At 47.3% G+C, this 14,412-nt stretch overlaps 1 protein-coding gene across 5 annotated transcripts in view; it reads right to left on the minus strand.

The window, feature by feature from the left end:
* NMU (neuromedin U) overlaps positions 1-14,152 on the minus strand; it is a 49,481-nt gene extending 35,329 nt beyond the window's left edge. For 2 of the 5 annotated variants that reach the window (XM_059721759.1, XM_059721756.1), the window contains exon 1: positions 13,936-14,148. In XM_059721759.1, coding sequence (XP_059577742.1) covers positions 13,936-14,065 — 130 coding nt within the window. In that variant the 5' untranslated portion in view covers positions 14,066-14,148. Of the gene's footprint in view, positions 1-13,935 lie in introns of all 5 variants that reach the window. The other 3 variants (XM_059721757.1, XM_059721760.1, XM_059721758.1) reach the window with 3 other exon arrangements.
* Between the last annotated feature and the right edge of the window lie 260 nt (positions 14,153-14,412).

The raw sequence follows: 14,412 nt of genomic DNA on the forward strand, positions 1-14,412 counted from the left end.
ACGAAAAACTCTTTAAAAAGGGGTTCACTGACCTTGGCTTTAATGTTTTCCCGTTCTAGCATCGTAAATGAAACCTGTGGGCTGTGGTGGATTTGCGGGCGATGGGCATATAGGCAGCTTCCCCCCCATTGGGCTGGGACCTGTTATCTAGGGGCTTTGATTCCTGGCGTTTGGCTAGTGCAGCCAACACCTCATGATACTCAAACCATCAACCCTGGGCTTTATCGTGCTAAGCGTGGTACTGATACCTCCCTTGAAAGGATAGCCGCAGGAGGGAGTCAACAGTGGGGCGATAATGAATGGCCAGCCGAAAGAATCATTCAATATTATGACCCGGCAACTTGGGAACCAGTTGTGGTTGGAAGGGAGCCCACCTATCTGACTAACAGCATTATCAGACTCCAGGCCGTAGTAGAGGTAGTCACTAACAAGACTGCCGCAGCCCTCCGCCTAATTGGAAGTCAACTCACCCAGATACGCACCACGGTGCTGCAGAATCGTTTAGCTCTTGACTATTTACTTGCCAGTGAAGGAGGGGTGTGTAAAAAGTTAAACCTGTCCAACTGTTGTGTTGAAATTGATGATAATGGTGAATTGATAAAAGACCTAGCAAATGATATAGAGAAGGTAGCACATGTTCCAGTCCAGACATGGAACGGATGGAACTTTGACTGGTTCACATCCTGGCTTCCCCAGACTGGCTGGATAAAGGGAGTGTTGATGGCCTTATGCTTGTTAGTATCAACGCTTTGCTTGCTTCCCTGTATGCTACCGTGCATCATGACCCTTCTGAGACGGACTGTTCGATCAGTTGTTAACCGTGAAATGTTTGTACACTATCAGAAATTGGCTATCGCAGACACTTATTAAAAATTTAGAGTAAGAAAGCATCTGAGGGGGGAGTTGTAGTAAAAAGACGTTAGCCCCCATAATTTTGCAGTAATGCTTGAGCAACAACCATATGATAGAAGTGTCTTATGACCATCTTATGACCCTTTTGTGTAAAGATCAGGAGGTCTAACGTCCAAGCTGTGGTCTGCGGTTCTTACTGCTTGCCTTGCATTTTGAAATCATCTCTGTCCAGTGCCTTAAGGTTACGTTAACATAGGAAGTTACTAAAGTTTAACTAACTTTGTTGAAATTGCTCTTTTCTTCTGAGCATGCTGCAATTCTACCTTTGAGTGCGCACGTACTAACCCTGATAAGTCACATTAACCAATAACTAGTTAAGTACAGCCTACAAGATAAGACGTCACAATTAGGAACTGGTACTGCAGCCAATGAACTTCTAACACGTCAAGACTCTGTTGAATGTAAGCTATAAAAATGTAATTCCAGGCCGGACTCATTGTCGGCCCTGATTTGAGCTCTCTGCTCCCCGGTCGAACTGTTTGCAAACGATAAACCTAAATGGACCCAGCCTGTATGTGTGACTCTCTCCTTGAGGGTAATTGAACAAGCCTCCAGGGGAACGAAACTAGCCGTTTTGGCAACACCATCAGATAGTACCTGTGTCTGATGAGACTATCCTACACCACAGTAAATTAATCTACTGCACACTAACTGTGGTGCACGTGTAGACGGTGATGCTTTCCTGCACATTAAATTAGTCTAATGTGCAATAAAGTGCACGTGTAGACATGCCTAAGGCTTTTCATATGAAGCAGAAGGAAAGCTGAAAAGCTTTTAGCACAAACCAATAAAGCTTAAGTATTGGTTAGATTTCTTTTTGCCAGTACCAGAAGCTTTTGAGCAGATAATGTTTCACCAGCTTTTCAGTTTTCTTACCCCAGCTCCTCTTCCCAAGTTGTTACACACTATCCATGGTCTCCGATTATATGTCCACAGCAGCCACTGTCCATTCTTTAGCACTGCCCTTGACCTCCCCATTACCTCATCTAGCACTGTTCTTGTAAACCAGCAATGTAAAAGATATGGCCTGAAGAGTTGTGTCATCTGGCCTATGGGGTTTCTGGAGTGTCCAGGAATTCAGGGTCAAGGCAAGCAGAAGCAGAACCTACACCAAATTCTGGGGTATAGAGCTGCATCAGGGATGCGCTTGGGCTGGGTGAGCAATGACTGTGTTAATTCCACAACCCCTTGAGCTGATACAGCAACTCAAGAAACCACAAGGATTAATCCCTGCCACTGCTCATCCCACGGCCAGAGACAGGTCTGGATCTGGCCTGTGAGGAGCCCCATGGTCTAGATCTCACCCAAGGAGGCAAGCAAGCTTGACTTACAAGCTTGACTTACCTGTTGTAAACCATAAGGATCTCATATACATATGCATGAATGTACACACATGTGCATGTACACACAGAGATCATATGCTATTTTACTTTTATGTGGGTAAAATATCTGTGTACAGATATATGTAGAAAATTAAGGACTCTGACCCTTAATCAGGAAAGCAACCTTATTCAGAATGGGCACTTATGAGAAAATCCAAGGAAAAGTAAATTTGTTCTCTCTTCCTGTTTTGCCATCTTCTCACCCAAACAACTCTAGTCCTGCTACTTAGTTGGGTACCACACACACAATCCCAGCTACCCTTTTACTACCTTTTACTCAATCTCCAAATCCTCCCCTCTTCCCCATTTCCTACCTCTACTTCTCTCTCAGCACAGGATCTACTCAACCTCACACTCTCCCTTGGTTTTCTCCTTTCACAAGATATGCCTGTCCCATCTTAAAAAAATGTACTTATCTCTTCAATTACCATCCCAGCTGCCTTTCCTTTTTCATCTCTAACAGCAACAAATGCACTATTTACAGTTATTGTTCAGGCTTCCCTTCCTTCAGTTCCACCCTGGTTTCTCTTTATGGCTTCTGGCCCTTGCACTCACTAGAACTGCTCTTACAGAGATTATAATGACCATTCCCTATACCAAGGAATTCAGACTCAGTGCTCTAGTCTCATCCTCCTTGCTATCAACCACCGCTAAAACTGCTGACCATGCTTTTTCCTTTTTGAAAGCTTGTTCTTCATTGGCTACCCTGGTCCTCCTGCCTTTCCTATTACTCATACAGAAGATCCTCCTCATCCCCTCCCCCCAGCCTCCAACTTTGTATTGAGGTTTCACTGAGTTCTGTCCTTAGGTTTCTTGCCCTCTTCCCTCTTCTATCTCTGAGTAATCTTCATTGGCAGACACAAATTCACCTACTGCCTCTATACAGATGATTCACAAATCTACCTCACTACTCCGCGTGTCTCCTTTTGTCCAAACAACAATCTCATCCTGTCTTTCTGACTTCTTGTGGATTTTCTCCTTATGGATTTTCAGTTGTCAGCTCAACTCTTTAAGGGGAGATTCTCTCATATTCTGAAGGCAAACCCCTCTGGAGAGACCCTGAACATTGTGGAAGTTGACTAATCCCCTTTGATTAGACTTCTTGATTAACAGAGGGCCTACAAGTCATTCACAGAGGCCTAGTGTGAGCTGTGGCAGGCAGTACTAGGGTCAAAGCAGAGATCTAGATTCTGCTACAAGAGCACCCAGCTCAAACTCAGAGATTGAGCGTGCCCCAGGACTCAATGAGCTGACCAGATGAGAGGTTTGTCTTCGCGGGAGGAGGTTGCAACATAGTTAAAAGCAAGAAAGAACTAACCCCATATAAAACCACTCAAACACTAAGTAAAGGAGCAAAAGAAAAAAACAGGTAAAAAAATTCAAAAATAACACCCCCAAAACAAATTTAAACAGAATGCAGGTAGAAGTCCATCATCAAGGTGGCAGCTACACCAAATGCCATATGTCTGACTACACTCCCAGAGAAAAGGTGGCATATAGCTCCATGCAGTGCAAGAAGCTCCTGGCACTCAAGGACCAAGTATGGTCCCTAAAGTCCAGGATGACTGAACTGGAGCACCTGAGGGAGCTAGAGAGGTTGACAGATAACACCTTCTAGGATTTAACTCACTAATATTGCTATGGGCTCATGCACTTGTAACAAAGCATAACAGTTCCAGCAAGCTCCCAAGGCTCAGCTCCTTCTTCAGTTTTAAAGCCACCCCAAAGATATAAACAGGCACCACCAAATGAAGCAGATCAGCTATGGTGTATGTTGCCCATTGTTCCTTACGCACTGCGGGGAACCTCTGGGGTGCATCTCTGTAAATGGGAAAAGCCACAGTTCTCCACTTACAGAGACACACCTCAGAGACTGCCTGGGGTATGGCTCTCCAAGTGGGAAACCCCAGCTTTTCCCTCTTACAGAGGTGCGCCTCAGGCAATCTTCAGGGCACTCAGATAAGTCCAAACTGATGCCTGTGGGAAAGAATAACCCAAGGTGTATAGACATGATGATAGATAATATTAACTGTCAAGAAAGAGACCCTGGAATTATTGTGGCTAGTTTCTAAAAACATCGCCCCAGTGTTCAGCAGAAGTAAAAATGGCAAATAGAAGGTTGAAGAGAACTGATAAAACCGAAGACAACATTATGTAACTGTATATCAATCCAGGGTATGCCAACTGTCGCAGGGCATGAAAGTGCCTGCTCCTATTAGAGCAGAGATTGCCAGGGGAGGGAACACAAAGGGCCAGATAAGAGCCCAGGTGCAGGTTGCCATGACAACTGGCTAATGAGGGAATTGGCCACATCTGCACCTGGTCAGCTGGCCAGAAGAGGCAGGGCCCTAAGCCCATATAAACCCTAGGGTTGGGACCTTTTAGCTCAGTTACCTGCCGATAGCTGAAGGGGAAGGAGCCATCAGGGAGAAAGGGCTCAGAGATGCTACAGCCATGGGATATGCTACCCTTAGGGCTAATGGGGCACCAGGAGCCTATAAAGTACCCTCGCCTCCAGGCACCCAGTATTAGAGAGGGAGTTTTGCTCTTTTAAAGGGGCACAGCATGCCTTGCACTTTGTTATGTTATAGCCCAGGAGCTTATGTTTTGTTTGCTGTTTTATAAGACTGGTGGTTTGGGTGAGGCTATTTGGGGAAGGAGGAGGCCTCACTGGGGGCCCACTGCAGCGTGGGGATCCCAGCGCCAGAGAAGGTGCAGAGACAGGGCTGCGGAGAGCCCACCACTGAGGGGCACAGAGATGGGGCTGTGGAGAGCCCGGCAAGGGGCCAAATTGTAACAAGACCTAGGCAAGACACCGCCAATACCATCTGTGGGGCTTGGGGTGTGGTAAAAGGGCGGTTGGAGCCACACATACAGCCCAGAAGGCTGGGTTATCCAGGGACATCTATTTTGAAATGGGACTTGCGGGGCCCAGGGAAATCCATCAAGACCGTGCTTAGATAGGTTTAAAGGCAGCCTCCCTAAATCAATTATTCCAACAAGAAGTGGCTGGCTAGAATAGAGGGTGTCCATCGGGCCAAATTGGCACAGTCAAGGGGCCTTAGGGGTAACACAGCCATCCTTAAGGATCCCGTCCCGTGATACCAACACTTTGAATAACATGCAGTTCTGCTCCCTCTCCCCTTCTCCAGAAGAATATAGTAGAACTAGACAAGGTGGAGAAAACAAAGATGATCAGGGATATATACTTCCATACAAGGAGAGATTAAATTGACTAGGACTTTTTAGCTTACACAAAAGATGACTGAGGGGACATGATAGTGGTCTATAAAACCACAAATGTGGGCAAAAAAGTAAATAGAGATTTACTAATTACCATCTCTCATAATAGCAAACCAAGGAGCTATACAATGAAATTATTAGGAAGCAAGGTTTAAATCAAAAAAGTTGTGGGACTCTGCCACAAGATGAAGCTGGCAATTTAACCAGGTTCAAAAGAGGATTAGACAATTTCATGCAGGATAGCTCCTGTATGTAATAAACACCCAAGTAGTAAGCAACAGCTAAATTAAGACTTCCTCAATGCTGGAAGCTGCATGGGAAGAGAGGCTAGAGTCTGATCAGTCTGTAGGATGCCAAACTCACCTGGCTGCATGGTGACATAGGGCTAGTCCATGGGCCAGATCAGGCCCATGGACACCCCACCTCCTCCCCACCCACATGCCTGATCCAGCACAGGTGGCACCTGCCCAGGCCAGTCCAGGACAATAGTCCCAGCAGGTGGTGCAGCTCAGGATCCAGCCCTAGCTGTTGTGGCCAGTCGCAGGCTACACCACTCACACTGCTCACAGGGGCTGGGTTCCTGGCTGCACCACTAGCTTGGGCTGGGTCCTGGGTTGCGCCATTTGCACGACTTGCTGAAGCATAGGTGATGCAGTTCAGGACCCAGTTGCAGCATGTGGTGTGGGCAGCGCAGCCTGGGACCCAGCCCCAGCAGGCAGCTTCACTCGCTGCTGGTGCCAGGCTGCGCTTCCTGCACTGAGGCCATATCCTGAGCTGCACCGACCACGCTGATTATTGAGGTGCAGCCTGAAACTTGGGTTGAGTGAGTGCCATAGGCAGTGCACACCCTGGACACTGCATGGGGGGGGGTCTGTTCTGGTGCAGAAAAAGAGACCACACCAGGAGCTAGATTATAGGGCTCCGTGGTCCAGATCCAGCCTGCAGGCCTTATACTTGACACCCTTGGTACAAACCCTACATATATACTCTTCCCCTTAGCATCCTCTCTGTGCTACTGCAACACACAATACTGTGGTAGACCTGGGGTCTGACCCAGTATATCATCCCTTATGCTCTTACTCTTCCTGCATAACATGCATTTCCTATTTATCCACAGCACCATCTATGTATTTTACATTAGACTGTCATTGGATATGAAAGGAAAAAAATGGAAATAGTCCTGGGAACAGAATCCAGGACTCCACACTCTCAGCTAATGCCCCTCAGCAGCCTAACACCAAGACTCTTGTTTTCCTAACCCCATGATTCTTGAATTCTTGCTTTAACAGTGACCCAGCATTTTCAACTGGATGGCTGCAGGACATTTAACTCTCATGGTCTGTTCTACAGCCTCAGAGTTAGGTTGCTGTCCTGGGATGGAAGAAAACTATTTTTGAATCCCCTCAATCAGTTCTTTTCAGGGATTTAGGCATCAACTGCCTCATAACTGTATGACAGGTGAAGCTTAGGTGGGGGCTACATGCCAAGCTGTTCCCAGTGGAGCACTTCTGCAGCAGCTAACAGACATTGCCTTTGTGCCACCATAAAAATGTGTATGGTGGCACAAAGGCAAAGCAAACAGACAACCATGCTCCTTGTCACATCACAAATTCTCAAAACTGCAGCTGTGACAAAGGAGATTAAAAATTGTGATTTTTTTTTTTTTTGCAGCGGATGTCTGTTGGCCTTAGCGTATGAGGGCATGGGTAACCTGGAGCTGCCTGAACTCTCTAGCTGCCCCAGGCAGGCACTCCCAGTGCTCCAATGGCCTGATCCTTCATACCCTAGGATTTCCCTGCAGAATCAGGCCCAGGCTTTCCCGCTTGCAGAGGTACACATGTATCACACTGCCATGCACCGACTTGGGACAACAGATGACATCTGTATCATCCAATGAAGTGGATCAGCTGTGCTGGATCACATCTCAGCATGGCTCATCCCACTCCCAGGCTGACATCTGTTTATAGCCCCTGGTACTGTGGAAGCTTCAGGTCAGGTGGATAATCAGTGTTGTGTTCATGGGAACATGGGTATTCTAGATTTTTTTTTAGTGAATTAGGCATCTAAAGTCACAAAGTCATAGAGAAGTAAGGCTGGAAGAGACCTCCAGAGGTCATCTAATGCAACCCCCTGCCTGAAGCAGAATCGCCCCTATCCAATCCATCCCACACAACCATAATCTAAACTCTACAGACGACTACCTTTAATCCTGACACAACACAAACCTAACGCTCTAACGTACCACAGGTAAAACAGGAGAACCATGGCAACCAATGTCCTGCTTCTATGAAATGCTTGTTGATAGTATGATCAAGAAGTCCTGGGCAGAGGCTCCCCACTAATGAGGAAGGCAAAACCCCCCACCATCCATAACAGTCTCACCAGGAGGTAAAATTCCTTCCTGACCCCAAATATGACAATCAGTCTGACCCTAAGCAGAGGGGCAAGACCCTCTAGCCAGGAACCTTGGGCTTTGCTCCTAGCAAGAGAATTAGCACACCCAAGTTGAAGTCCACAGCCTTAGCTGTAGCCAATGCTCGGTGCTTCGGGGGAGGCTTAAAAAGGCCCTGGTACATACAGCAGAAAAAAGGAGGAGGGGGTCAGCAACCAGCAAATCCCAGGAGCATGGGAAATACCTATGGTAGACATTAGGCATAGATACGCCTAGATCATCCTTGACCAGTGGCTGTCCGGGCTCTTGAGCACCTCCAGTGATGGCAGGTGTTCCAAAAGTCTATTCCATTGCCTCATTATTCTCACATTAAAGAAGTTTTTCTTCATCTCAAATCAAAATTTACTCTGCTGTAACTTCAAGTCTACCTAATTTTGTTTAAACACCTGGTTTGCCAATCCCAGATAGACACATTGAAGTACATTGTGAAAGACTGTAGTGTTAACTTATGCAATGCTATTGTTTCACTAGATTTAGTATGGTTTTCTTCAAGCCCCAACTTCGAGGTACATGTGACTATATCACAGTTTTCTTGGAAAAAAAACTTGGAAACAGTCTAGATGCATTTGAAAGGATTAAAAACAAGCTAAAAATAACAAGTTTATTGTTTAAAAAAAACTCATGATATTCTTGACCTATGATTTTGAGGACCTGTTCCCTGATTTTTAAACGCTTGGAGTTTCCAATACTGAATTAAGCTCATGCTTAAATACTTTCCTAAATCTGGGCTTTAATTCAATTTTTTTCCATGTAAGTGAAGGAGGGGTTGTATGCGTATACCATGGATGAACTTTCAGAAGAGGCTTTGGACTAGAGAGCACAGAATGAGAAAGCAGCTGCCAAGGAGATTTCACAAAGTGTCCAGGAGAGAAATGGGTGCTATGCAGCATGCAGGCAAAGGAGATTGCTGCTACCATGAGAAGTTTGCAGGAGAACCCCACCTTTTTACTGACACCCCAAGATTCAAGACCATAAGCTCTGGGAAGGTGTTCATACTGATAGCTCTACCATTTAAAGAGTAAATCATTTTACTGGATGTATTGTCTATTCATGTAAGCCTTACTCTGTGAAAAATGCCTTTGTCATTAGCTACTCTTGGCAGCTACAAATGAAGAAATGTTGAATAAAATGCCTCCTGTTTTTATAGCAGATTTAAAAAAACAATGAGCCTGAGACAGAGCATCAAAAATAGAGCATCAAATCTATCATTTGAATCGCTGACTACTTGGAGCACCTTATGCTATAGGGATATATATATATATATAAAAACCCAAAGAAAAAAGAAAAGGGTTCAGTTTTAAAAGAGGAAAATGTTTAGAATGGGAAAAATAAATGAGCAACTCAATACAAATATGGAAAAAATTGTTTAGGTTCTGCTGAGCAGTTGTTACAAGCTTGAAAATGAAATGTGTTTATTTTCATGAGATAAATAACTAATATTTAAATCTTCCTTTAATTGAAAATGCAATGTTGACTTACGTGGGGGATCCTACCAAAATATGATCAGATTTTCCATCTGTTAAACATATGAAAGTAATGCAAGTACAAAGTTCCAAATAAGTCACCTCTGTTCTGCGGACAGTATTTTACCTGTCTTAGACATTTATTGGGAAAAAAATGGTTTTTGTCTATGGTTATCCTGATCCTCACTGTAGTACCCAATTCTGGTTGGTGTCATCAGTGGGATTAGTCACATGACCAAGGCTGCAGAATTATACCAGTGCCCCTTTCAATTGTCATTTTTGGCCCCAGGAATCAAATGTCTTGCTCTTTGTTTTTTTAAAAAGGTAAATAATTTGTCATTTAGTAATATACAGCCTAAGCATGTAAATTTTGCTTCTCTAATGAGGTACTTGTTTTTCTCAACTCCCTAAGACACCAGGCTCTCTTCCCTTCCACTTCTGAAATGAACGGGATTTTAAGTAATTTTGCAATGGATTTGGGTCCATGGTCTTCAAGAGAACAATTAACATATTTTGCATATTCAAAATAATCACAACTGACTAATCAAAAGCGCTCATATTTCAGCTTGTTAAGGGGTCTAGGGCTCTAGGCTAACAAAAATATGACTACATTAAATCATAGAACACAGTAACTCTTTCTAGCAATCAGCTACTCAGATGAAATCTATCAATACACTGATAAGTTTCATGTTTTAAATTTAGTGAAGCTCCCAAACGTAATGTTACAGAATCTCTCATTACAAGAGAATGAAACAATTGTTTTCTTCAGCTTCTGGTGAGGGTGTGATTAAGTGCAGCATTTTTCAACCCATGGGTAGCGGCCCAAAAGTGGGTTGCAAGAATATATGAAAGGCTCACAAACAAACTTTAAAAATAGATAAACAAACTTGAAAAATTGGTTCTCTTTTAAAGGAGAAAAACATGGGAAACAGTGGTTTTTCCCTTGCAGGCTGCAAGGGGCTCCTTTGGGCCCCACATGCTCCGCACACTGGAGGACTGGGGCCTGGGAGTTCTGGGCAGTGGGTCCAGAGTCAGGAGCACTGGGTTGGGACTGGTCATTGATGTTCACACATGGGTCCTGGTACAAAAATGGTGGAGAACCACTGGTCTAGTGTAGATACCAAAAATGTATTTTATTCAGTTGCTGAAGCCATCAGAAAACTTAGCATGTATACTTGGGGCAACATAAAAGATGTCATTCTTGGTACTTTACAGTTTGAGTCACAATGTTTGGTAAGAGTATCTTTGTATAAGTACCACATGTGTGTTACTTTGTTGCTGACAGAGGCAAATGTAATAACAACAATAATAATAATACTGTCAGAAAAGATTGTTAAAGTGCTGTTCATTTTTATACTGGTATATTTATATGATTCTATGTGCTCTATTTCACTAAGTGACTCTATTAAAAAACTATCATAGCATTTTATTTTGAATAGCAGGCTTGCAGAAATGTAAACCTCTCTCCAGATCATAGGTCGGCAACCCCTGGCCTGCGTGCCGAGCATGGCACGTGAGGCCATTTTCCTCAGCACGTGTTGGGGCTGGGGAGGCAGCAGCTGTTCGTAGCCTCCCGGCTGCAGCCGGCCCCAGCTCTGGATAGCTGCAGCCAGCCGGGAGCCCGCGCTGCTCCCAGAAGGGTTTGCAGCGTCCCAGCTGCCTGCTGGGAACAGCCCGGGCTCCCGGCTGGCTGCAGCTATCCAGAGCTGGGGCCGGCCGCAGCCGGGAGGCTACGAACAGCTGCTGCCTCCTTGCCCTCGGACCAACAGGCGCAGTGCTGGCACCTGCTGCCTTCCTGGAGCCCGGGACCGGGAGATAGCCGGGGCCGGGGCCGGGGCCGGGGCCGGAGCCGGAGCCAGGGCAGGGAGGCGGCAGCTGTTTGTAGCCTCCCAGTCGGAGCCGACCCCGGCTCTGGGTACCTGCTGATAGCCACAGAACTCGGGCTGCTCCCATGGAAGTCCTGCTGCAAGCATCCCGGGCTCCGTGGCTATCAGCAACTACCCAGAACCTGAGCCAGCTGCAAACATCTGCTGCCACTGCACCCCGGCCCCGGCTGCCTCCCAGCCCCAGACCTGAACCTGGGCTCCGGGGAGGCAGCACACACTGGCAATGCTCCCTGCTGTGCTGCTCTTGCCGCTTCTGCAGAGCAGCGTTGGAACCCAGTGCGGCAGGGCACAGCAGGGGGCTCAGAAAGCTGCCTGCTCCGAGCTCCCCACTGCCCTGCCACACTTCCCCTGCAGGTGGGGGCAGCAGGAAGGGGCGCAACCCTGCGCTGCTGCCCACGCTGCTCCTGTGCACACAGGAGGTGAGGGCAGCACAACAGGGAGCATTGCCGGTATGTGCTGCCTCCGCAGAGCCAGGGGCCAGGTCTGGGGCTGGGAGGCAGCTGAGGCCAGGGCCAGGGTGGAGAGGCAGCAGATGTTTGCAGCTGGCCTAGGCTCTGGGTAACTGCTGATAGCCACAGAGCCCAGGCTGGGGGGTAAGGGGCAGCAAGGGTGGGGGGCACAGGGCAGCAGGGCTGGGAGGCAAGGGCTTTGGGTGGGGGCAAGGGGCACAAGCAGAGCATCCTGCCATGTACCCCCTGTCCTCATTTTGTTTTTCTGGCTTGCTGGCACGTCGGCACCTTCCAAGGTAGGCATTGTAGGTTTTTCAGCACTCCAGCCAAAAAACGTTGCCTACCCCTGCTCTAGATCATTTTAAGAAGTTACTGGCAACCCTAGACCCGTCTGTCAACAATATGGGCCTGATCCTCCGACTCCCTGAAGATCCACAATTCTCAGCAGTTTAAATAAATGGGAATTGAGAGCATCAGACCCATGCAGAATTGTATTCCTAATCCTTTAAAAGGGCAAGTAAATATCGCTTCATTAAAAGTGGATCCCTCTGATAGGAAATAGCAGCATCAAACATTAACTTCTGGGGCACTGTGGATATTCCAGACATTCAGATTTGGTTCTAGTATCTATGGGTAACAGTGTAAATTCAAAGATTTTTTTTGGTCTTTTTAAAAGCATGCTCTTTAGTGAGGTAAAATATTTAGACCCTGCTACTTTCTGATGGCGCTTAAATATCACAGTCACAGGTAAAAGAGCAACTCCCATACAAGCAAGACAAACAAAGCAAAAACAGTCAATATGTAATGCATTATTGTATGAGGTTACTCTGCAAGGAGTTAATAACTACGCTTGCAATGATGTTGTAAAGCTCCTGATAGAATAGGAAATGCTATCTACCTATCTGTCTATAACATAAGTTCTGTTTTTACTAAAATGCCATTTATTTAGTTACAACATCATTTTACTTAAGTCTGGAGAAGAGAAGACTGAGAGGGGATTTAACAACAGCCTTCAACTACCTGAAGGGTGACTACAGAGAGGATGGAGCTTGACTGTTCTGGTGGCAGATGACAGAACAAGGAGCAATGGTCTCAAGTTGCAGCAAGAGAAGTTTAGGTTAGATATTAGGAAAAACACTCACTGGGAGGGTAGTAAAGCACTGGAACAGTCTGGGCAGAGAGGTGGTGGAATCTCGGAGTTGTTAAAACCCAGCTAGACACAGCCTTGGTTGGGATGAGATAGTTGGGGATGGTCCTGCTTGGGGGAGGAGGGGTGTTGGTCTACATCAGTGTTTCTCGATCTGTGGGTCGTGACCCAAAAGTGGGTCACAAGAATATATGAAAGGGTCAGGAAGAAACATTTAAAATGGACCAAGAAACTTTAAAAATGGATTCTCCGTTACAGGGAAAAAATGTGGGAAACCCTGGCTTTCCCCTTGGAGGCTGGCAGAGTTGCAGCCTGTGAGGGGCTGTTTGGGGCCCCCCAGGCCCCACACACTGGGGCCTGGGGATAGGAGCAGCGGGTCAGGAGTAAGGGGAGCTGGGTTGGGGCCAGCCAGTGATGTTCGTAAGTGGATCCTGGTACAAAACAGGTTGAGAACCCCCAGTCTACACGACCTCCCAAGGTGCCTTCCAACCTGCATTTTCTGTGATTCTATTACTAGCCTTTATAAAGGAAATGGAGATTCATAAGAGTTGATTACATTAATTCTCCAATTCAGTGTTGGACCCATTGCAAATAAAAGCCAGATTGCAAAACAGTTGATTTTTTTTGGACCTGGAAAAGGAAAACAACTCAAGTTTAAACGCAACAATCCCCCCCCCCCCCCCGACTGCTAGAAGAGTAATATAGAAACCAGTACTTCACTCCTCGCTTGCTGCTATACCCGGGTTTCTGCTCAAAAGAAAACAAGAAGTTCCCCCTCTCATTTCTTTGCTGCCAGCAAGAACTTCACAGACCGTCTCAGGCATCATTTCTTTCGCCAGCCAGAATGAAAAAGGCGTGAGACTGTGCCGAAGGGAAGCCAAGGCACCGGCGGGTATTAAGCGGGAGCTGCCCCCGCGCCCCGAGCGCCAGCGGAGGCGGCCGGCCCCGACCGCAGCGCTGCCCCGGCCCCGGCCCCGCTGCCCCCGGCCCTCGCCGCTCACCTCGGCAGGCGCCCGTGCAGGAGGCGAGGAGCAGCAGCAGCAGCAGCGCGGCGGCGCCCGGCACGTCCCCGGGGCTGCGCTGCGGGCCGGCGGGCGGCTGCTGCTGCGGGCAGAGGCTGGTGCGGAGCATGGTCCGGCTCGGCTGGCCCGTGCGCTCCCGGAGCTGAGAGGAGCCTGCAGCGCGGGCCGGGCGCGCTCCCTCCCAAACTTTTAAATCTCCGGGACACGTGGCGGCCTCCCCCGGACTCAGGGCCGCGTCACCCCGCTCCCCCGCCCGCCACAGCCCCGGGTCTGCGCGTGCCAGCCCTGACACAGCTGGGAGGGAGGGAGGGGTGCGTGTGTGTGTGTGACAGAGGAGCCCTAACACAACAGGCTGTGTGTGTGTGTGTGTGTGTGTGTGTACCAGCCCTGAAAAAGTGGAGGGGAGAACCAGCCCTGAAACAACTGGAGAGGTGAGAGAGAGGGAGCCCTAAAACA

The sequence above is a fragment of the Alligator mississippiensis genome, chromosome 2 (genome assembly GCF_030867095.1).
Source record: "Alligator mississippiensis isolate rAllMis1 chromosome 2, rAllMis1, whole genome shotgun sequence".
NCBI classification, from domain to species: domain Eukaryota; kingdom Metazoa; phylum Chordata; order Crocodylia; family Alligatoridae; genus Alligator; species Alligator mississippiensis.